The 25,373-nt window shown below is 37.0% G+C and overlaps 1 protein-coding gene across 1 annotated transcript in view; it reads left to right on the top strand.

Annotated features, from left to right (window-relative positions):
• Positions 1–25,373, top strand: part of ATP6V1C1 (ATPase H+ transporting V1 subunit C1) — a 42,783-nt gene that overhangs the window by 7,178 nt on the left and 10,232 nt on the right. Inside the window, exons 2-8 of the mRNA XM_044245173.1 lie at positions 9,369–9,539; positions 10,533–10,600; positions 17,397–17,482; positions 18,327–18,421; positions 20,057–20,148; positions 21,158–21,256; positions 23,025–23,093. Of these exons, the coding sequence (XP_044101108.1) occupies positions 9,408–9,539; positions 10,533–10,600; positions 17,397–17,482; positions 18,327–18,421; positions 20,057–20,148; positions 21,158–21,256; positions 23,025–23,093 (641 nt within the window). The 5' untranslated portion in view covers positions 9,369–9,407. The remainder of the gene's footprint in view (positions 1–9,368; positions 9,540–10,532; positions 10,601–17,396; positions 17,483–18,326; positions 18,422–20,056; positions 20,149–21,157; positions 21,257–23,024; positions 23,094–25,373) is intronic.

Raw genomic sequence — 25,373 nt, 5'->3', positions numbered from 1 at the left:
AGAAAAACTAAGACAAATAAACTAAGACAAATACAGTCGTGATGACAGTGAGGACAGGCAGATTTGCGTCTTACTTCCAAGAAAAACAAACTAGAAGTGTACATTTATGTGAGTTGTTAAGCCTATTACCAGTATTTTTAGAGCTGCAAAAAGTTTTCAAGGGGATGTTTTGGGAATGAATCAGAACTCTGTACACTGTGGTCACAAAGCCACCTGCTATGTTTATGGAGGGTATTTAAAATCCTCTGTATTCTGTCCTTCAAAAATTAAATAAGAATTTGCATTTCTTGAGCACAGCAAGAGTTCACTCAGATTTTGTTTTGTTCTGTACCTGATTCCATATTTCATACTGCTTTTCACATTTTAAGTTTATAACCTGCCATAGAAAAAGTGGGTTGATACATGTTTCTCAGTGCCACAGAACAAAAATCATTTCTGTACTATAGAACTAGCATTAATATTGGCAAATTATGTCTTTTTAATGCTTTAAAATTAATTTATATTTTATCCGTCATGTAACCATGCCATATATTTCTAAATTAATGACACGTATGAATGTGCGGGGCATTTATTCAAGCTCTATCTGTTCTTTTTTTTTTTTAATAAAAGTGAACAGTTGTTCCCTTATTACCAAAGAAATACATTTTCGTTGTGCTCACAGTATTACTACAGTCAAGCCCTGCTTTGAAGCCTACTTTACAAGAAAAAATGGAACTTAAAAAGCTGAAAAATACACCTAAAGTGAAAAATTCACTTTGTGAGATGAATAGCAGGATACTGTAAAGAAGAATTCAGCAATCTAGAGGAGGGAGCCAGAAGTACCCAAACTGAAGCCTAGAAAAGCCACTGAAAAAATGGATAGAAGTTTTTTGACCTGTGCGACAGTATTGGGTAGTTTTACATGTGAATTTTGTCTCAAAAGAAGGGAATGGGAAGCTGAAAAATAACCTGAAAATGATAATGGATGAAATTTTTTCAAATTTGATGAAAACTAAACATAGATTCAAGAAACTCAGTGGGGTTCAAGCTGTAGAGTAGGCAAATTTTTCTTAAACCACAGCATTTTTATAAAAGAAGAAATTGGTAAATTAGCAGAATTGAGCTTCACAGCAGTAAGTATTGGTGAGCCTGTATAACAGCTGGAACTTGCATACTTTGTTAACGTATCTACTTTGGAAAACAGTTTGGCAGCTTCTTATGAAGTTAAATATATGCTAATTATTCAACTCAGGAATTCCATTTCTTGATGTTTATCCAAGAAAAGTGAAAATCCATTTTCAAAGGAAGCTTTGTAGTGCAATGTTCATAGCACTTCTATTGTCAAAGGCCCCAAACCAGAAACAGTCCCAAGTGTCCATCACCAGACAAATAAATAAGCAAACTGTAGTACATTCATGTTATGAAGTATAAGCAATGAAACGGTGTACTTCTACTCATCATATATCATGGATTAACGTCAAAGATTTGTGAGCAAAAGGAGTCAGATGCAAAGAATATATAATATATTTTCTATTTACAATGATTTCTAGACAGTCAAAAGTGTAGCATGACAGCAGATCACCATCTGTCCAGGCTGGCAGTGCGATAGGAATTGACTGGGACTGGGTTTAAGGAAAGGCTTTGGGATCACAGAAATGTTTTTCATCATGGTTGCAGTGGTGGCTACACAAGCATGTACGTTTGTCAGCTCATTAAACAGTACCTTTGTAATGAGTGCATTTTATTGTATATGAAGCATATTTCAATAAAGTTGATTTTTTAAAATACCAGAGAAGTGAAGGGAGTTAACCAGTGATAAACCAGGTACTTGAACTGTGTTATCTTATTTAATCCGCATAGTGATTTATTCATTCAAGAATATTCAGGGGCTCCTACATGGCTCAGTCATTTAAGCTTCTGACTTTGGCTCAGGTCATGGTCTCAGGGCTCGAGATCAAGCACTGTGTAGGGCTCCTTGCTTTTCGGGGTGTCTGCTTGTCCCTCTCTCTCTGCCCCTCCCCCCACTCATGAGTGCATGTGTGCACACTTTCTCAGAAAAATAAAATCTTTTTTTTTTTTAAGATTTTATTTATTTATTTTGACAGACAGAGATCATGAGTAGGCAGAGCAGCAGGCAGAGAGAGAGGAGGAAGCAGGCTCCCCGCCGAGCAGAGAGCCCGACGCGGGGCTCGATCCCAGGACCCTGAGATCATGACCCGAGCCGAAGGCAGAGGCCTTAACCCACTGAGCCACCCAGGCGCCCCGAAAAATAAAATCTTTAAAAAAAGAGAGTATTCTCCAGATACTTTTTGAGGTTCTACATACTGACCTCTGTGCTAGGTACGGAGGATACTGAGTTGTGAGCAAAAACTACCACCTACCTGAAGGGGCTATTTATTTGGAAGAAAGATATTAATAAAAAGTGTTCCTCAGGGAAATACTAAAAAGAAGGTGCTATGAAAACATAAAATACATTTCATTCTTAGCATTTAATGATATGATACCATCTTAGCAAATCACGATACATATTATATGATTTATCTCCTAATGTATGAGGCACTTTCTGTGCCTTTGTTTCTTCATTTTTAACTACTACCTGTCTGATAAGTTTGTTTGAAATGAGTTTATATGTATGGAGGGTTTTGACTAGTGCTAGTAAATAGGAAGTGGCCAATAGGTATTGGCTGTTACCTTGATGACATTTGATAATTCTAATTGTCTAATGTTGCAGGGGTATACCTGACTGACTCAGGGAACACTGGAGTAGGACATGGTTTTGGGGGAAAGATTATGAGTTTTGACTAGAAATGTTGGGTTTTAGGTGCTTTTGAGACATCCAAGTGGAGACATTTTGTACTTAGTTGAGGAGGCTTGGTGGGTATAGCTCTCGAGGCAATGGAGGGCCTGGACTAGAGATAAAAATTTGGGGAGAAAAAGATGAGAAAAAAAAAAAAAGAAAAAAAAATTTGGGGAGAATGTTTAGCATCTAGCCTGGAATTCCCTTGAGTATAGATAACATCTTCAAGAGCAAAACTATACACACATTTAAAAAACTTTTTTTTTTTTTTTTTTTTTTTAAAGATTAGGAAACATTATTTTCGAGAGAGAACATGCAAGCAGAATTTGGGGCAGAGAAAGAAAAGTGGACTCCCAGCTGAGCGTGGAGCCCATTGCAGGGCTTGATCCCACGACACTGAGATCATGACCTGAGCTGAAATCAAGAGTCAGACGCTTAACTGACTGAGCCACCCAGGCACCCTGTATACACACATTTATACCTACATAGAGCAGAAGGACTTAGACCTAGATCTTAGTCTTGAGGAGCTCAACGTTTGATTGGAGAGCCTTTTAATTTTCTCTTTTGTTTAACATACAATTTGTATATATGCCTGACTTCCAGTATATTCAGTGACATAAAGGGAAATTATTAGGATTAAAAACAGAAGTCATTTGAAGCATACAGAGGAGGTGGAAGTGTCTAGGTTGTGATGAGAAGATAACCAGTGGACACCCAGTTTTGACTGTTTCCATGCAGCTGAGATAAAAGGGGAAAGGTGTTTAGCAATATGGATTTCATTTGCTGATCTAAAAAGCATGTACGTATATTTGTCTGCAAAGATACATTTTATTTGGAACTGAGCCTAAAGTTTCTTAAATTTCAAGTTTTTTTTTTTAAGATTTTATTTATTTATTTATTTGACAGAGAGAAATCACAAGCAGACGGAGAGGCAGGCAGAGAGAGAGAGAGGGAAGCAGGCTCCCTGCCCAGCAGAGAGCCTGATGCGGGACTCGATCCCAGGACCCTGAGATCATGACCTGAGCCGAAGGCAGTGGCTTAACCCACTGAGCCACCCAGGTGCCCCGGTTTTTTTTTTTTTTTTTAATTAAGTAAACTCTATACTCAGCATGGGACTTGAACTCAGTGACCCCAAGATATAGTGTCACATCTCTACCAAGTGAACCAGCCAGGTGCCCCTCAAGTAGAAATTTTTTAAAAGATTTTATTTCTTTATTTGATATATATAGAGAGATCACAAGTAAGCAGAGAGGCAGGCAGAGAGAGAGGGAGAAGCAGGCTCCCTGCCGAGGAGAGAGCCTGATGCAGGGCTCAATCCCAGGACTGTAAAATCGTGACCTGAGCCAAAGGCAGAGGCTTAACCCACTGAACCATCCAAGGCACGCAAGGAGAAATTTTTTATGTGACTTGTGTCCACAGGATAACAGTGGACATTGATCAGAAACAGAGAAAAGAGGATTTTGCAAGAGACTTACTGATGCTGTTTTCATGGGCATTTCTTACATTCATCATTTTGTTGACTCCTTCCAGCGGCTGTGTGAAGAGATTTGTAGTATTCCACAGATGAGGAAATGAATGAGAATGGATAAAGTTAAGATTGTAACTATTTTGGACTTCAGAGTTTGTGACTTTTTCTTTCTGAAATCCAGGTCTCTTTTTAAATTTAATATAAATTCTATCTCTAGGTCTTTTGAGTATTTTATTTTATTTTATTTTATTTTACTTTCCTTTTCTGTTTGGCGATCTTGTTTCTTCCAGAAGCTAGGATAGTTTGGGGTGCTAGCTGTTGCTGTTTTTGAAATTGTGATGATCCTGCTGAAACGAAAAGGGAAAGGAAGCTCAAATCAGGTCCCTTTATCTAGCAGAATTCCTTGGGCCTACAGGTTGCTGGGAGCCTGGAAGGAAACAGGACGAAGAGGTTTAAGGTTACAAGTGGATCTCTCCAAATAGGAGAGCTCAGTTGGGTCTGAGTGCAGAACATTTTCTTCTAGCATGACACAATAGAAAGAACATAGCCTTTACAGTCCAACACAGTGAGATTCGAACCCCATTTGCCACTTGTTTAACCTTGGTAAATTAGTAACCTCTCCAAGTATTATTGCCTAGCTCATAGGGCTGTCTTGAAAATTAAATGAGATAGTATAGGAGATGTGTATAACAGTACCAAACAGAGGACACTTCTTCCTCCCCATCGCCAGAAAGACCCCAGAGAGGTCTCTAGTTGAAAAATGGAATTAGAGGGCGCCTGGGTGGCTCAGTGGGTTAAGCCTCTGCCTTCGACTCCGGTCAGGATCTCAGGGTCCTGGGATCGAGCCCTACATCGGGCTCACTGCCTGCTCCCTCCTCTCTCTCTGCCTGCCCCCTACTCTATCTCTGCCTGCCTCTCTGCCTACTTGTGACCTCTCTCTCTGTGTCAAATAAATAAATAAAATTTAAAAAAAAGAAAAATGGAATTAGAATACTTTCTGTAAGTTCCCTAGACATTTTTTTAACGTGTTTTTTTTTTTTCCTTTTTCTTTAGTAATCTCAGGTGGGGCTCAAACTCAGGTACCCCTTTCCTAGACAATACTGGACTCTACTTTGGCTTAGAATTATCATGACATTATTTCATTTGATCCTGATAAAAGCTCAGTGAAATAGGGCAGGACAGGTATTTATAAATAAGAAATGGGGTTCTTTTTTTTTTCTTTAATTTCTTGAAATACTTTGGAAACCTATTGGATGAAAGAAATTTTCTAGAACTCTAAATGGTATGATAGTGACATCTACTGTAATAGCTCATATTATTACAGTCTTTGAAGAAGCTGCAGTTTGGATAATTTTAAAATCTCAGGAAGAATTTAATCACCTGCATTTTGAGGGGAGAGGATGTATAAAATGTCATCAGATATAATTTAACTGAATCATTTGTATAAATAATTACAATAAAACCTCAAATTTCCAAAAACTACTGTTATGGAGAAGATCTGAATTATTAAAAGAGGTTGAAAGATGTTATTGGATTTTCTAATCAACCAAGAATTTTAAAATTCAAGGTAGTCCTGTAATTGGTGTTTGGGCTAAAAAAGCTAGATTTGATCAATGTGAGAATATTAGATGGAGGAGATAGGCAAAAGCTAATGCTGAAGTGGCCAAAGACAAGTGAAAAGATAGCAAGGTTTGGAGCAGCTTAACTGAGGTGACCCAGGATTTTAGGCAATAGAGGACAGGGTTAGGCAATGACAGGAAAGCAGGAGATTGACCCACAACATTTCATCAGGAATTTAATTTAAAAAGCAACTTAACTGAAATGGGTCCAGTAGTTAATATAGGTGTAGCCCAAGCTCTTAACTTACAATCTTACGTGATTAGAGTTGCTGAATATGTCGACCCTAAAATATTTTTTAGAATTCCAGAACATCAAAAAGGTTTTTGCTCAGTATATTATTATGCCTGGTCATAACATAAACAGGTTAGAAAGCATCTACTAGTATTAAAACAGAAAATTGTAGTCAGAGGATTAACATAGTAATAAGACTTCTTTATTCTTCTGGATATTCCATTTGAAAGTTTAATAAAATTTAATTTTTATAAATTTGCTAGGTATTGTTTTATTTTATCATAAGGTAATTATGTTCTTATAACAGTTAAAATGCTTAATTTTGAAATATTTCAAGTATTTAGAAAAACTCCACTATTTCACATCAACAGACATCCATGTACCCATTACTCAGATTTTTACCAGGTATTAACATTTTGCCATATTTGCCCCAGATATTTTTTTAAAGAAATCTTAAATACATAGCTGATGTACCTTTCTCCTTTACATGTTTTTTTATTTTCCTGTAAATAATCTATTTATGAACAGTGTATACTGTTGTGTGGGAACTTCAGTTGGTAACTGCTTCAGAGAACGGTTTGACAGGACCCAGCAAAGTTGATGATGGTTTTGTCCATTATCTCATGATATGTAACAAACCACCCCAAACTTCAGTGGCTTAAAACAGTGATTTTTTTATTTCCCCTGATTCTTTGGGTTTTCTCAGTGCTTTTTCTGATTATTTCATTTGGGCTTGATAGGGCTGCATTCAGCTGGAACATCCACTACGCTGGAAGTTTCAAGAAACTCAGCTGTTTCACAGCGTATGCTGGTTGTCAGCCCTAGTATTGCTGGTTCTTTGCCATGTGGCCTCTTATTTTCCCATAGACTAGACTACATGCTTCCTTTCATGGTGATCTGGGGACCTTCCAGGAAACAGAAGTGAAAGTTGCAAGGCCTCTTGGGCCTGGGTCCTGAACTCACATAGTATGGCTTCCTTGAGTTTTGTTGGTCAGAGCAAGTCACAAGACCAGCCCAGATTGTAGGTGAGGAGAAATAGAATCCACCTTTTGATGGGAGGAGTGGCAGTCACATTGTATTGAAGCATGGAAAGACTTGTCACCTCCATATTTGAAGACGGTCTACCATATTATCATACTCAATTCAGCTGTTTTACTTCTCTCTGTTCTGGAGAGAGACTTTCACAAAAACAGACATGCACAAGGCTGTTCTCTGAAAATTGTTTATAATAGCCAAAAAAGTAAAATGTAACTCTCCTTCCAGAAGAAAATGTATAATAAATCTTAGGTTATTCATAAAATGCCTTATAGCACTTAAAATGAATGAACTACAATATATGGATCACCATGAATAACCCCAGAAAACAGGCTGAATGAAAAAATTAAGTTGGAAAAGAATATGGGTAGAATGGTATTTTATAGCTTTAAAATTTAACATTTGAAGTTTCTCAGGTATGCTAGTGATGGTTTTGTTTTCAAGTCAAAGCTTACCTCTGGATGGCTTCTTTAGAAGTTGGTGCTCTGTGTGGCTTCCTTCTATGGATGGCCAGTTAATCTGTACTGTTTTCTGGCCAGACCAAATGCTTTTTCAGGGCTTGCCATCACAAACAAGTCTTGTGTTTATTTTGTTGATCTTTTGATAGAGTGTAGCTCTTAAATGCATCTTTATCATTAATGTTGGAAAAATCATTTTAGAGTAAAATTTCTGAGATAGTAATACCACTATCTATATTTATACCAGTTTAACCTGTCTGAATTTCTTATCTGTAGGTGGGGAGGATGATATGTATCTCAGAGGTGTTGGGATGATTGAGATAATAATGTATAAAACATTTACAATAGTACCTGGTATACAATAGATACAGAAATTGGAAAAAGAGAAATATATAGAATGCACTTTCAGTTGTATAATAATTGCATGGGATTACTTCAGTTATAAATTTAAAAATAGGTTGAGTGAAATTATGAAATTGATAAAAGTCCATTATGATTAGCTCTAATACTTTACATTTTAAAGGAAATTTAAATTTATAGAGTCTTTCTACATTCATATGATTTTTTTTATCAGGACAGTTTTGTAAGGTAGTTATTTTCTATTCAGGAGAGTGTCAACAATCACTGGTAGTCGGAAAGTTTATGGTGGTTCTAATGAAGAAATATTAAAGTGGAAATAATGATATGGTAACATTTTCATTTTTAGGAGTTTGGTACTTTACCTACTTAGATTCTGAATAGATTTGACTCTAGACTTCTGTTTTTCTGTGTGAGGGAGTGAGGAAGGGAGGGAAGTTGTAGAAGAGGGTGGTTGTGTCTTTATTTACTTTTTAAAGATTTAATTAATTTATTTATTTGACAGAGATCACAAGCAGGGGGAGCAGCAGGTTGAGGGAGAGGCCACTTTTCTGCTGAGCAGGAAGCCCAGTGTGGGACTTGATCCCAGGACCTTGAGATCATGACCTGAGTCGAAGGCAAAAGCTTAACTGACTAAGCCATCCAGGCACCCGAGGGTTCGTTGTGTCTTAATGGAGTTTTTGGAAGGGGATCCACAGCCTCTCACTCAGATCCAGGGGTGGTGTATCACCCCCCGCCACTCCCCCATCGTATTTTTTATGTGTGAGGCAATGGCAAGATTTTTTTTTTTTTGCAAATTTATAAATGTTTGATGGCTACTAAGTATATGCCAGGGATTTGAAGAGGTTCCTTTAGGTTGAATATGGATTAAATTTAACAACCAATTTGGTAACTTTGTAGGAGTTGCTAAGCCAGATGTGATAAATTTATTTAGTGGGTACTGTTCAAATGCAGTGATTCAATTCCTTCTCAAAGGAATTACCTACCTTGAGTTACCTTCTCAAAGGTAAAACTTATGCATGTTTTTAAATTTCCTGTTTTGGTTTTACATCTTAAAACTCTTAAGATAAACCTATAAATTTGTGACTCTTCTACTTCTTTAGTGTAATGAAACTGTTGGTAGCTGGTATTTTCAGCTTCACTTCTTTGAGTAATTCCCATTTTAGATGTTCTGTAATTTTAAAAAAAATTAGATATTTCATGTGTAAAATCTGTCATTTTTTTTTTTTTATCTAGTATCATAAATAAATCCCCTTCTACCATATATGTGGATTTACTTCCAGGTAAGTAAATTTGACTTTGCTTGGGATCATCTGCCAGTGTTGGATTAATTTTGAAACAGGTTAATATTTATCTTATCCTGTGACTCTGAAATACTTTAGAAACAAATGGTATTAAAGGTATTTTTTGTTTTGACTTTCAGAGTCACTCTTGGTTTTGGAAAAAATACTTGGTAACAAATATGACTGAGTTCTGGCTTATATCTGCTCCTGGAGAGAAGACATGTCAGCAAACTTGGGAGAAACTGCACGCGGCAACTACAAAGAACAACAATCTTGCTCTTGCTTCAAAGTTTAACATTCCTGACTTAAAGGTAAAACTGCATGGTGCAGAATAGCATTTGCGGTCATCACAAAGAGGTCTCTGCTTACCTTTGAAAAGAAATGAGATATCTGGGTTCCTTCAAAAAAAAAAGCTCATTTCTAGCTCTTGGTATAATTGAAAACTTGTCTCTTTGATCTTCAGTTTTTAAATAATGAGGAGATTGAGATTTTAGAAGCAAACTATCAAAATGAGAGGACATTTTTTAAGACTTCTGTGCTTTTCTAAATTGTAATTGTGATGCGAAATCTTATGAAAATATTTGATACATTACATTTACAAATATGATCTTCAGAAGTGAAAAGTCTTAGTAATATATATTAAATTTCACAGTGAACCCAATGTTTTGTTAATTGAATTCATATAATATTCAATAATGTGTTCTAACACTGAACCTCTTTAATGATACTTGGCAAATCTCACCTAGTTATTTAACATAGTTAATTTATTTAACATTTCTTGAAGGTCTGTAACCTAACAGCCTCAAAGGGAAGCAGGCTCTCAGTAATTTTACGGAATGGAAAAAATCACATTTTTATTTTGCTGGTTAACTTAGCGCCCCTGCCAGTTTATACATCATATTCATTTAAGAAATACTTAAAACTGCTAATTCTTAATATTTGGGGAGTTATAAGTTCCTTTGGGACACTGATAGTCATTGGACCCCTATTTAAGTGCTGCTGTTGTAACCATGACCTCAGGTGAGCCACTTGTCACTGGGCAGTCCAGGCAGAGGCATAGGCCTCCCATTATGGAATTTGCACATCTTAAATAGTGGTTGTACCCATGAATTAGAGGATTATCTTACACATATAAATAGCTTTGAAACATGTGACAAACATTTTTTAACCACACTTGCACATTAGAAATTAAAATATGGAAAACTTAAGATTTATGGTCTCTAAATCAAGATGTTGTATCGCCTTGTAAAACAAAAGGTGGGGGAATGAAACCTGGGTAGTAAAATGGTATATTTCCTTTCTAGGTTGGCACACTGGATGTCTTGGTTGGTTTGTCGGATGAACTGGCTAAACTGGATGCCTTTGTAGAAGGGTAATGTACTTGTATGCGTAGACTGGAGTCACATGAGGGTCACTATTATCAGGCTACCTGGACATTGGGTTTATTATCACATGTAATACTTTGCTTATTGGAATGGTTTTAGAAAATAAGGACTTTTTTTTCTTTGTAAATCTTCTCTATGAAGGTATAGTTGTTTTTTTTTAAGTGGAGATTCTTTTTAAAATTTTTAAAAATTTTTTACTTTTAAAGATCTTATTTATTTGAGAGAAAGAGAGAGAGCATGCACACAGTAGCAGGGGCAGAGGGAGAGGGAGAAGCAGGCTCCCTTGCTGAACAAGGAGCCCAATGTTGGTCTTGATCCCAGGACCCTGGGATCATGAGCTGAGCTAAAGGCAGAGGCTTAGCTGACTGAGCCACCCACGCACCCCATGAAGGTACAATTTATGTACAATAAAATACAGCTGTTTGAAGTATAAAAATGGTGACTGTCTTTTTAATATTAATACTGAGATATAACTTATGTGCCATGCAATTCACATGTACAGTGTACAGTGATTTTTTAAAAATATTTTATTTACTTGACAGACAGAGATCTTAAGTAGGCAGAGAGGCAGGCAGAAGGAGAAAGCAGGCTCCCCGCTGTGCAGAGATGTGGGGCCCGATCCCAGGACCCTGAGATCATGACCTGAGCTGAAGGCAGAGGCTTTAACCCACTGAGCCACCCAGGCGCCCGTACAGTGATTTTTAGTTAAAGTCAAAGAGTTGTGCAGCCATTGCACAGTCAGTATAGTACATTTTCATCACTCTCCCACTGCCACCATCACAAACCTCCTGTTTCTTGTCCCCCTTATTCCCTGTCTGCTATTTTCTTTTTTCTTTTTAATATATATATTTTTTAACATTTTATTTATTTATTTGACAGAGAGAGATCACAAGTAGGCAGAGAGGCAGGCAGAGAGAGAGAGGAGAAAACAGGCTCTCCACGGAGCAGAGAGCCTGATGTGGGGCTCGATCCCAGGACCCTGGGATCATGACCTGAGCGGAAGGCAGAGGCTTTAACCCACTGAGCCACCCAGGCGCCCCTGCTATTTTATTTTCTGAGATATGTATAAGATTTGCTTATTCTGGACATTTCATATAAATGGAATCATACAATATGTGGCTTCTTATGACTGGCTTCTTTTCCTTGGCATAGTGTTTCAGGGTTTACCCATGTTGTAGCATGTATCGATAATTCTTTTTACTACCAAAGGATATTCCATTGTACAGACATACCGTATTTTATTAATCCATTTATCAGTTGGTGGACATTTAGGTTGTTTACGTCCATTTTTTGGCTAATAAGATTAATGCTGGTATGAATATTTGTGTACAAATTTTTTTTTAAGATTTTATTTATTTATTTGACAGACAGAGATCACAAGTAGGCAGAGAGGCAGGCAGGGAGAGAGGAGGAAGCAGGCTCTCTGCTGAGCAGAGAGCCTGATGCGGGGCTTGATCCCAGGATGACCTGAGCCGAAGGCGAGGCTTTAACCCGCTGAGCCACCCAGGCGCCCCTTGTGTACAAATTTTTGTGTAATTCCTGTGTTTTCATTTCTCTTGGGTATGTGCCTAGGCGTGGGGTTACTGGGTCATATGGTAGCTCTATTTTTAACATTTTGAGGAACTGCCAAATTTTTCTTAAGTGGCTGCACTATTTTATAGTCCCACTAACAGTGTATAGAGGTTCTAATTGCTCCACATTATTGGCAAACTTTTTACCAGTCGTCTTTTTTATTATAACCATTCTAGTGGATATGACGTAGTATTATTTCATTGCACTTCCCGTTTGCATTTCCCCAGTGATTAGTGATGTGTGGAGCATCTTTTCATGCATTTGCACTGGCCATTTGTGTTTCTTCTTTTGAGAAATGTCTATTGGATCCTTTGCCCATTTTTTAATTGTCTTATTATCGTTGAATTATAAGAATTCTTTATATATTCTAGAGACAAATCACTTATCAAATGTGAATTGCACATATTTTCTTTCATTTTGTGGGTTGTCTTCACTGTCTTGATAATGTCCTTCAAGGCACAATTTTTTTATTTTTTAAAATTTATTTATTTTAAAGGGAGAGAGAGAGTGCACGCATGCAAACAGGGGAAGGAGCAAAGGGAGAGGGATAGAATCTCAAGGACACTCCCCGCTGACCACAGAGCCTCATATGGGGCTCCATAGACCCTGAGATCATGACCTGAGCTCAAATCAAGAGTTGGGTGCTTAACCAATTGAGCCACCCAGGTGCCTCCCAAAATTTTTTTAAAAGATTTTATTTTTAAGTAATCTCTACACCCAGTGTAGGGCTCAAACTCACAATCCCAAGATCAAGAGTCGGTGCGCCACTGACTGAGCCTGCAAGGTGCCCCTGAATCATAAAATTTTTAATTTTAATGTGCAATGTATTTGTTTTTTGTTGCTTGTGTTTTTGATACCATGTCTGAGAAACCATTGCCTAATTCAAAGTGACACAGTTTTATAGCTTTATTTTCTTCCATGAGTTTTATAGTTTTAGGTTTTACGTTAGGTTTTACATCCCTCCCCCTTTTTTCTTTAAGATTTTATTTATTTAGAGAGAGAGCGCGTGCATGCAAGCAGGGGAGGTAGCAGGGGGAGAGAGAGAATCTCAAGCAGACAGCGCCGAGCACGGAGCCCGCTGTCGGGCTCCATCCCACAAACCGGAGATCATGACCTAAGCCAAATCAGCAGTTGGACACTTACCTGACGGAGCCACGCAGGTGCCACAGGTCTTATTACATCCTTTTTAATTTTGGTGTATGATGTGAGGTGGGAGTTCCAAATTCGTTTTTTTTGGGTTTTTTTTGCATGTGGGTATCCAGTTGTTCTAGCACCATTTGTTGAAAAGACTTTTTTCTTCATTGAATTGTCCTGGCCCGCTTTTGAAAACCAATTAAACATAAATGTTTAGTGATTGTCTCTCAGTTTTATTTTACATTCCTTTTATTTTTTTTCAAGATTTTATTTATTTATTTGACAGAGATCACAAGTAGGCAGAGAGGCAGGCAGAGAGAGAGGAGGGGAAGCAGGCTCCCTGCTAAGCAGAGAGCCTGATGTGGGGCTCGAACCCAGGACCCTGGGATCATGACCTGAGCTGAAAGCAGAGGCTTAACTCACTGAGCCACTCAGGCACCTCTACATTTCTTTCTAATCCTTATTTCTGTCTTTATACCAAAACTATATTGTCTTTATTATTACAGTTTTGTAGTAAGTTTTGAAATCAGGAAGTATGAATTCTCTGTTTTTCTTAAACTGTTCTTAACTCCTGTTAAGAACTGTTCTTAAAGACTGTTCTTAAACTCCTTTCATTTTCATATGAATTTTACGATTATGTCAAATTATTGGGAAGAAGTCAGATGGAATTTTGATGGAGATTGTGTTGAATCTGTAGGTCAGTTTGGGGAGTATTAGTGTCCTAACAGTTTTAAGTCTTTGACCCAATAAAATGTTATGCCATTTATTTTAAAGACAAGAGTGATACTCTTGTCTTTAAAATTCAGTTATAGTAAAAGAGTTTTTCTAAACTACAGTTTTAGTCACTCCTGATACCTACTTGATCTTTATTTCAACTGAAGATGGAAATAGGATCCTTGATCACTTTTTGCATTTTGATTGATTGGCCTTTGTCTGCAATCCCTTTGACTCTTGGGATATGGAGCATTTAAATACTTAGTGGTTGAGTAAATAAGTACAATTTTGTAAGATACGGAATTTTGGAGAGTCTTAGAAATGTATATTTGACTGGCACTCTAAGGGAACTTATTCTTGAGTCTGCTTGGAAGGGTTTCCTATGTTTGCTCTTAGGCTTTTCTGATAGACCACCATAATGCCAGGTCTCTGGGTAATAGAGGCTGATGTTGCAAAGAGACCTTTGAACATAGCAGTGTTTAGTAAGTAAGTAGACCTGAAGATGTACTGTTGGTCTTTAATATCAGAGGCAAAAAAGCTAGTTAGGAGACAGGTATACAGTGGATTAAGCAGGAGATATTATAATATATTATATATTACTATAAAAGCCTTAAATAAGACAAGGGACATGGCAAGAAGAATGAGTGAAAGGATGAAAGAAAAAGTAACTTTGCAGTTAGTGAGTCCATGCATTCATTGTAGGGCAAATGTGAAAATAATTGATGGTATGAACATTCTTGGTTTCTTGATGAGACATTTTTAGTTGAGAAAAGTTTGAGGAAACCCTTTGTAGTTGTCATCTCTGAGCTGATGAGCTTCCTTACAGTCCCATCCCCTCATCACAGTGAGGAAGGGAGGTCCCTGAGAACGTCATTATTTGGATCCTTATTAATCACCTCAGTGGTGCTGTAGGTCTCTAAGTCACCATTGCAATGTCCTGAATAGAGTGTAAGGTTTGCTCACATTTTTTAGGGAAGGAATCTGGAAAGTTTTTTAGGTTAAATGTAGTTCATTTGGTTGTGGAATTAAAAGATACCTATGCAGTTTGTCTGCTTTTCTTTTCTGCACTGTTATGCAATCTTGTCTTTGTCAGTTTTTCTGAAACGTATGAGGAATTTATAAATCCTGTAGTTGTTAGACCTTGGTAAAATTGACAGATGGTAGCTAAATGACTTAAATGTTCCAGTTTTTAAAGTCTGAACACTGTGATATGTGGAGTAAATTACAGTTTTTACTTATCAAGTAATCTAATCAGAGCAGTTTTCAAGGCGACCAGGTGTACTTTGACATAGATACTCTTGTAGAGATGCACAGGGAAATTGGGACGTTCTGAATTACACACTCAGTTTATAAATTTGACACAAGGCAGTTCTACACTCTGAATTATTTCTGTGGTAAACATATGACCATTTTTGCATGTTCATAGCAAATGGTTCTGTTTAAAAGATGCCTGTGAAATTACATGGGAATAATGGCTTGTCTCCTCTAATGGGATAAATGAATTTTGGAGACACAGCCAAGTGTATGTACAAATCCCAAGTTAAATGTGTTGAAGATTTAGCAGCTTACATAATTTTTTCTGTAGTTGTACTTGATTAGATTTGAGTTCATTTAGCATAAGATTTTTTCTGGCCCTTATTGGTTCATGTTACAGGAGTTTATTTTTCTTTTCTCTTTTTTCCCCCTAAAGATTTATTTATTTATTTGAGAGGGAGTGAGGGTGCACGTGTGCTAGTTAGGGGAGGGGCAGAGGGAGAGACTCTCAAGCAGACTCCCCACTGAGCTCGGAGCCAGACACGGGACTCTTCCCCAGGACCCATGAGACCATGACTTCAACCGAACCCAAGAGTTGGATGCTCAACTGACTGAGCCACAAGGGCGTCCTTTCCCTTGCAGGAGTTTAATTTGTCTACCCTCCCTGCCATTGAACTTGTGGTCCTCAGATTAAAGCCCTGTTCTGACCATGTGACACTTTTTTCTAAAGTCTGACATCAGAGGCTAGCTATCTGTAGGCCGACTCCAGGCTTCCTTGCCAGCCTAACTTCCCTCCTCAACACAGCACTCTGGGCAGTTCTGGATCCCTTGTCATCCTCTGAATGCCTTTTCTTTTCTTTTCCTCCTGATCTTGACTAAGAGGATGCCCTGCAGCAAAAATATACTTTCTTCCCATATGATCACCTTTTCAAAACCATTCCTGTCCTTCATTGCCCTGCTCATGAGTCATTATGCTTTTCTTGATTACAGTAGTTGGAAGTGGTCCCTTTTTCCTTTATGCTTCTCTCTCTGTAATCTGTTATTCTCATCTGGCACTTAACCATAGATTTCTTTGTATTTAGTCATTTGTGTCTTTTGGTATCTCTCCATTTTGATTTAAGCAGTATGAAACTAGTGTGGGGTTTTGTGTGCGTGTGTGGTTTTTTTGTTTGTTTGTTTTTTGTCTTGTTTACTTTTGTATCCCAACCAGGGCTAGAGGCAGACATGGAACTGGAGAAAGAACACCAAAGTCCAGACAGCATGTTTCTACTCCCAGCTCTGCCATTAGCTGGTTTTGTGACTTTGTGACTTTTTGTGATTAAGTCATTCGTTTTCTTTATATCTTGGCATCTTTACTTACATAAAATGAAGGGATTGACAAGGTGATATCTAGGTGCCTCAGTAGTAGGGCATTAACATTGTTCCTTGCACATAGTAGATGCTCAATAAATATTTAATGAATAAATAATACAGCAGCTCATCATTACTGTTGCTTGTATTCTGTTGCCTGTCAGATCTCTTTTGTCCTAAGTGAAAATACGTTAAGTGGTGAATGCTAGTACCCAGCCACCGTCCTTTGTTGTTGGTCCTTGCAGTCAGATTCATTGACCCATTTTTGTCATATAATGTATTTTTCTCACTAGTTTGTTATTACTTTAAAAATTTATTTATTTGACAGATAGAGATCACAAGTAGGCAGAGAGGCAGGCAGAGAGAGAGAGGAGGAAGCAGGCTCCCTGCCGAGCAGAAAGCCCGATGCGGGACTCGATCCCAGGACCCCGAGATCATGACCTGAGCCGAAGGCAGCGGCCCAACCCACTGAGCCACCCAGGCGCCCTTGTTACTACTTTCTTTATAGACTTAATAAACATACTGCATGTAGTCTCTTTAAAATTCTACAGTCACTCAGTTGATCTTTGTCCCTTTTATCCTTAAAACCTTTTTATAGAAGTTATGACTCATTTGTTCTGTATTATACAGATAGGTATAATGGGAACATACATAGTCAGATTCATGTGTATATGAGGTATGTTCATTGTATAGCATGGAATTTAGGTCTTTTTCCTGAAAACGGTTGTTGATTTTTTTTTTTTTCTTTCCCTTCCCAAGGGTGGTTAAAAAAGTGGCTCAGTACATGGCTGATGTATTAGAGGATAGTAAAGATAAAGTTCAAGAGAATCTGTTGGCCAATGGAGGTAAGCTAATATTTCAGGATTTGATACTGACTTATATGAGGTGAATGAATGACTTAGCTACAAAAACAGGAAATAGTTGTTGAGGGTCTCTTTGACTCTGCATTTTTTATTTTTTTCATTTGAATGTGGAAGGGTTTGTGTTTTGAAGATTGTTGAAGTTTAGACTCCTAGAAACAATTATCACCTGGTTTTAAAAGATTTAGTTTCTTTTTTTTTTTTTTTTTTAAAGATTTTATTTATTTATTTGACAGAGAGAGATTACAAGTAGGCAGAGAGGCAGGCAGAGAGAGAGAGGAGGAAGCAGGCTCCCTGCCGAGCAGAGAGCCCGATGCGGGACTCGATCCCAGGACCCTAAGATCATGACCCGAGCCGAAGGCAGCGGCTTAACCCACTGAGCCACCCAGGCGCCCCAAAAGATTTAGTTTCATTTGGAGTAAGTTGGCAAAGAAAGAACATGCTTTTGTCAAATTCTACTTATTGAGGAGACAGTTTGCAGTCGTTTCTTATCTTTGTGTCTCTTTCTCGTATATATGAGACATATCATGGGTATATGCATTTTCTGTTTTTTAAGCTATCAGAAGGAGCATTAATACACACATACACGTGTGTATATAAAAATATGGAATTTTGAGTAAGAAGGATTCAGTCAGATTATAAGGTAAAAATGTTGATTAATCCATGTTAGTTAATATGGTTCCACGTTTTTGAAATCAGGACTCTCCAGCAATGATGACATCTTTACTGATTTTCTCAAAGCAAATTTTAGCATTAGAAAGTTACTGCTGTGTTGGAAACTATAAACAGTCTTTTGCTTCTCAGTAATTAATTTATTTCCTTATTTCAGTTGACTTGGTTACTTACATAACAAGGTTTCAGTGGGACATGGCTAAGTATCCAATCAAGCAGTCCCTGAAAAATATTTCTGAAATAATTGCCAAGGTAAGATTAAAAAATGACATGGGTAGGACGCATTGATTTATAATGGCTTTATTTATTCTGTAAGTATTTAGCTGGGAAATACTCTTTTAGGCTTTAACAAAGCAGCTAAATGATACATGATTGATGCAAATGGGAGCTACCCTTAGTACAACTTTACCAAAAAAGAAAGATGTTAAAATACAACACTTTTGCTGTGTACATTATCCAAGTTGTGGTGTTTACTTACTCAAGTGGTTAACTTAAATATTGTATTCAACGGTGTTTAAGTAAGAAAGTAAACTTTAAAATTCTACATTTATTATTTATAATTTAATTATTATTTATAATTTAAGGGTAATTGAGATTGTGTAGAACAGGACATTGGAATCAAAGATTTAGTAGTCATTCAGGTAGATGACAATGATTACTTTAGCATGGTTATGTATAGTCTGAATTAGACATTAAACTTTATTGGTTCTCTGACACCTTTTGACATTCACTATATCAGTCCTCTGCCTGCCTCCCCCAAATGCATGTATTTGCATACACATGATTTTATGTACAGTTTCAGGGCGTGCACAGATCTGTAAAGCTCATCCATGAACTCACCAAGTTAAGAGTTCCTTTTATATTGTAGTCCTTGAACTTGAGAGAAAACGTAAAAGTCTTACCTGAAGCTATAAACAAGGCAAATAGTGCCCTTTTAATTGTCAACGTTGTTATAATCTGGGTGAAAACTATGGTTTAAATCACTTGGACAGATTTTTTTTCCTGGCTCCCAATGACTATTTGAACAGTATGCTCTATAGTTAAATATATAAATGAGTAGGTTATTAAGGATTTTAAAACTGAAGTCATCATTTTAATTTAATGAAAATGAGTAGTTAGGTTATATAATACGGTGCTCTTAGTATGACTAAGCCTTATTTTCTTTTGATCCTTAGCAAGGATCTAATCATCATTATCTGATAGTAGTGTATATGAGGAAAGAGGCTCACACAGGTGAATTGATTTACCCCAGTGCCACACAGCTAATAATAGTAGAGCTGAGTTGAAACTGGTTCTTCAAATGTTAAATCTGCGATTTGTACTTTCTTCCTAAATTGTTAGTAGCTTTAGAAATGGCCTCTTTTTGAACAATCAGCTTCTGTAACATTTATAAATATATTCATCCACAATTGTAATTTAATTGCAAAAATAGTTTGTGTAAGAAAACTGGTATTGTGAACAACAAAACTGTGTGGTTTATTACTTTTGGGAAATTCATCCTTCAGCCTTGTGAAGTTAAAGCCTTTTAATAATTTGTGTACCCAGTGGCCTAGATTCCATTTACATGTTTTAAGAGGTAATGTCATAATAGTAATTAAAATATATGTGGACTAAAACTTTATCTTTGGTAGAAGAAATTCATATGGAAATTATCAGGGTTATTAAAAATGAAGTAGGTTCTTTTTAAATGAAAAAAAAATTTTTAAAAATGAAGTAGGTTATATTTTAAAATGACCTTTTAAAGTTGTGCTTTTAAAATAATAATTCTTACATCAGCACCCAGTGATGGTGTTTTTTAAAGTAAATATTGAGGTACGGCTACTTTATTTGTGTTAGTATAGGCAGATTTAGGAAAATTTTGCCTATTTTTCTTTTTCATTTTTAAAGGGAGTGACTCAAATTGACAATGACCTGAAATCTAGAGCATCCGCATATAATAACTTGAAAGGAAATCTTCAGAATTTGGAACGGAAGAATGCGTAAGTATATCAAGTATATGTTAATATTAAGAATTGGGGAAGCACTCTAGCATGCACTGAATGAGCTGTTGTTGGGGTTTAGTGAATTCCAGTTTATGCTGTTTCTGTAATCAGAATGGTGTTTGTTTACTTCTGGAGAAAAGTTTATTAACTCACGCTAGTCAAAACAGATGCGAGGCTGATTTATTGTACTTGTTTAGTTTATCCCTTTATGCATTTGAGTTTTTACTGAAAAACTGTCTGAAATTGTTTTAAATTAAATCATAGTTTAATTGCATAACAATTACCTGCTGCTTAAAAGAATTCTACCGAAGAATCCTTTTACAGTGTAATTTATGTGCTTTTCTGTTTTGCAGATTCAGCTTTTTTACATGTTAGGTTTTTAAAAACGAGAACATGTTTTCATGATCTCATTGTACTATGACTACTGCAAATGTAGCTTTAAGCATTTAACTATTCAAGTTACATGTTCATATTCCAGAGGGAAAATTGGTTGGATACCATCAGTGGTACAAACAGGGCAAGTCATTTTCATTATGAAACGTACTGGGAGACCAAATGAAGACTGATTTGAAAGAGTTGATTATTGGGTTAACTAACCAAAATTGCCTAGTATCAGATGATACCCAGGGAGAGGGAGGAAAATCAGAGGTTGTCCTTAGATGATATAATTTTGTGAGTATCATGAAATAGACTTTAATTGACATATAATGAATAACACTTGCCCAGTCGAGGTATTATATATGTAATCAAGAGAAGAACTGAGTTATAATAATTAAAGAAAACACAAAGGGAGATACTAGAGGCAAATTTTGATAAATGTTGACATTTCTTTAATAGCGGGGGTGGGAAATAGTTAAATTTTGACTTCTTACAAAGACATTAATAAGATTAATCCATTTCACAAGATGTATATATAGTATATATATGTGAATGTAATTAGCCTGCTCTTTCTTTACTTGTGTTATGGAGGCATTATCAGCCTGATTATTTTTTTCTTATTCCTCAGAGGAAGTTTGCTAACTAGAAGTTTAGCGGAAATTGTGAAGAAGGATGACTTTGTTCTTGATTCAGAGTATCTCGTCACGTTACTGGTTGTAGTTCCCAAGTATGTCCTTTAATTACAAAAGCTTTTTTACTTGTTAAAATATAAGAAAAATGTTAGTATCTGATACTGGAATTTGAATTGTCCGCTAGAACCCAGTGGTAAAGGGACTATTACATTGTCCTTCATTCTGTGAACCAACATGTATTTCTAGGGCAGACGCAGTAGAATTGAGTTCATAATCTGGTAATGGAGACATCAGTTCCGAATTACGATTCTAATCCAAGTTAGCAGGTTAGTAGAGTGGGCTTATTTAAAAATTAAATAATGCTAAATCATTGGATTTAAAAAAAATACAGATTTTAGATTTTTCAAAGTAGGAAGCTCTTTGTATTTGTTTTTCTGAAAAATCTTCATGATTGGTCAGGATGAATTAAACCCTTTAAGAAACAAAGGATGCATTAGGTCAGGGGTTAGCAAATTTATTTTTTAAAGGGCCATATAGTCAATATTTTGCAAGCCCAAGGGTCTCTTAATAGCTGTTCAACTCTGCCATGTCAACTCTCTGGTTGTAGCTGAAAGAAGCCATACCCAGTACCTACAGAATGGATGTGGCTGTGTTTCCAGAAAACTGTCTTTATGAAAACAGGCATAGGCTCTGGGCATGGTTTGCTAGGTTAGAGAACCCTTCGAAATCTTCAGATTAGGTCTTCTGTGTTAGTGTTTGATCATAGTTAATCTTGGTAAAATGAAACCTTTGGACACTCGTAGGAAGGATTAGAACTCTGTGCACACTGCACGTGTGTGTATGAGAAAGAAACACTGTTAATGGTTTCATTTCTGACTTGGACTAAAGTCTTGCTGTCAGGAAATCTTTGGAGGATTTGAACTGAGGTGAGAGATTTGGGGATTCTTCATAGTGTCATTGCACAAATTCATCCTTTGCTTTGCTCTGCATTTTTTATCTGGTTAGGAAACTGGGACTATTGGGAAAAAGCACCTGCATTCAATTTACCATGTCTGCAATATTATCTGACATCAGCTTTTCTCCTTTAACTGCAGAATACTAGAGCACTGATTATTTATAATAAACTTCTGTATATCTGTGTCTTTATACTGTGTAGGAAAATAACATTGCTTGGGTGAAAGATTTGCTGCAATCTTTATTGAAAGTTTGTGTTTAAGATCAGAAATTTTTAGTTTTCTGTACATTGTAATTGAAACATAGGACCTAGGATACCTTACGTGTTGAATTATTCACTCTGTGACCTACAAATACTGAAGTTCATTAAATTGCAAACATAACTGTCTTTCTGCACACACCCAAAACCATCGTTCTCTATGGAGGGTTGTTGCACAATGTTGTGTACAGCATGGTTTGCTGTCACTTAATTTACTCAGTCCTTCCTGGTACGCTGTGCTTTTAGTAAATACAGTTTGATGCAGCGAGTGAATAGACATGATAGAGATTTCAATATGGCCTTTAAATTAGTTTATTTTTAATAAGGTAATGCATAGTAACTCTGAAGTTTGAAAGTCATTTAAAATCTGTACTTTGCTTACTTCCTTTCCAAACTTAGTTCTAGGATGTGCCTCTTTTGCAATAGTTACTGGATGTAAGAGTGGTGAACTGTAGTTCCTGCTTCACCACTCACTGTGTTTGAAATTCATTCTCAGTATAAACCTCAAAAAATGTTTTTTTTTTGTTTTTGGTTACATAGATTTGAGGTATACTTAGTTGAATTTCCGGTTTGTCCCATATTTTTTTCTCTTTCTGGATGTGGCAGGGATTGTTTCTTCTTTTCCGCTACTTACTGTATCTTTTCTGCAGGTTAAACCACAATGACTGGATTAAGCAGTACGAAACACTAGCTGAAATGGTAGTTCCAAGGTCTAGCAAGTAAGTAGTAGTCTTTGTAAAACCCGTTTCTTTCCTAGAATTCCTTTTTATAATTGGGATGTTGGGTTAGGAAATAGCTTTATCTTTTCTTTGTAAATCGTGGTTTCAGGATCATCTTTTTCACCTTATAAAGTTAACTTTAGTTATCACAGTTACAGACCTCTGGAAGGGACCTTGTACAGTATGATCTGTACTGTCATATGTTTATAGATGGAGAAGTTTGAGGCCACAGCAGTGAAGAGGTTTGCCCAGAGTCACACATCTCATTAATGGCAGGGCTAGAATTAGAACCCAGGTCACTGGTGTGGTACTTTTTCTGCCATGCTGTGCCACCTTCTGAAAATTCTTTGTTCAATATTTATTGTATATCTACTCCGTGTCTATAATTCTTCATTTCTCTTGCAAAGGAAGTTTATCAAAATGGCTGCTAGAGTATCATGTTGATCTCACTTTCCCGTGAGTGTGGATTCTACCTAATCTTATTTTGCATTAAGAAAAACTTGTACTAAGTGTTTAAATTTATGGCTTGATATACATTGTCTAATTTGATATTTACAATTCTGTGAAGAGTTGGGTCAGTTATTCTTGTGGATAAAGAAGTAAAAATACAGAAGAATTCAATAGTTGCCCAAGGCATTTGACTGCATTGGCTCTGCCAATGTCCAATGACAAATTAGGACTAAAAGTCAGGTTTCTTAATGTTGGGTCTTATACTGTGAGGTGCTCTTTGAGAAAGTATTAAATACAGTGTATATGCAGCCCCCCACGGTTCTTCTGTATGGCTGTGCCTCAAGAGGTGGCAACATGTGGGGAGAAAAAGGTATAGCAGATAGTAAAGAGGTGGTATTAGTAAGGTTAGGCCCATGCAATATTTTCTTTTCCAGTTTCATTGTGTCATATGGGAGGTAGCTTAGTATAATGGAAAGAGTGCTGGATCCAGGGATTTGAGTTCTGTTGCTGGTTCTGCTACCAACTTGCTATGTGACTTGGGGTAAGTCTTTTACCTTCTCTGGGCCTCATTTTTCTTTGTCTGTAAAATGCACATAGCACCTTCCCAGTACACATGATGAGACTATTTTAAGGCTTGATAAGTTATACAAAATATAAGGTAATATGATTGTTGTAGTTTCACAAATGTTGATTTTTGTTTGAGAACTAAACCACAAACCTCTGCCCATCACGATTTCCACCCCCCCAGTTTGGGGAATACCTTCAGTTCACACCAGCAGAAGACTAAGGGAAAGCCTTAATCTTCATATTAGTTTCCCACTGAAGCTGTTTATCTTGACAGATGACAACTTCTTATACCTTTGTACTCTGTAGAACATTAAAGCCATAGAGGTTGACTTTATATCTGAGAGGCAGGGAGGGAGGAGACCTAAGGACCCAATGTTTACAGAATGTCCTCACAGGTTGTATATATGCCAGACCCAAAGTCCAGGGGAGTGGTGTGTAGATAAGTTTCAGATTTACTCTGAAAGAAGGACTTTAAATATATTACTTCAGAGATTTGCATCTCTTGAATATTACTCTAGTAGCTTAAAGGAAAGAAATCCCAGCCGGTAAGAGTTCAGTATAGACAGCACCCGTCTTTTAAATGACGGGTAAGTGCCCCCTGACCACTGTCTGTGAGAACCTCTGTTTTGCTTGCGTCTCCATTCAGAAGACACTTGGAACCACTGACATGGAAGTTCAGCTGTTTAAATTTAGTCCAGAAGAACAGCAGCAGCTCCCCTAGCCCTGTGACAGGCTGGGGTGGGTTAATTTGGAATTTTGTCCACTGTTCAGGAAGCATCTCTAAGACTTGATGCTGGATTTTTAGCTTATATAATAACTAACAATTTTGAGTTGCTTCTAGATGCTAGTAATTATTCAGAGTGCTTCATTTTTAAGTCACTTGTAAGTAGTAGTACTTCACTTGTTGCTTTTTAGCACTTGAGTCCTTACTCTTGGGAGCAGTGAAGATGAAAGTGAAATTGCGAGGTAGAAGAATGAATTGAAAAATACGGTCTTCACATCTGAAGGAGATAATATCACTTAAAAAATGCTTAGAATCCAGCTATTTGTAAAGTATTCTACTTAAGTCTTAAAATCACTGGACACTTTTGAACTCCCAGCATTGTTGTATGGAGAAGCGCAGGGCTGTGTCAGTGCTGTGCACAGTTATGGCCAAGGAAGTGGAGGCTGGGCTGCTGTTCTGCTTCTTGTTGGAAAAACTGTTCAGAGACAGGTGTTTTTCACTTGTACTCAGGATTGCCACTTTCCTTTTTGTCTGCTTTT

This window comes from Neovison vison, chromosome 4 (genome assembly GCF_020171115.1).
Source record: "Neovison vison isolate M4711 chromosome 4, ASM_NN_V1, whole genome shotgun sequence".
Classification (NCBI taxonomy): domain Eukaryota; kingdom Metazoa; phylum Chordata; class Mammalia; order Carnivora; family Mustelidae; genus Neogale; species Neogale vison.
This window is presented reverse-complemented; position numbering and strand designations above follow the sequence as displayed.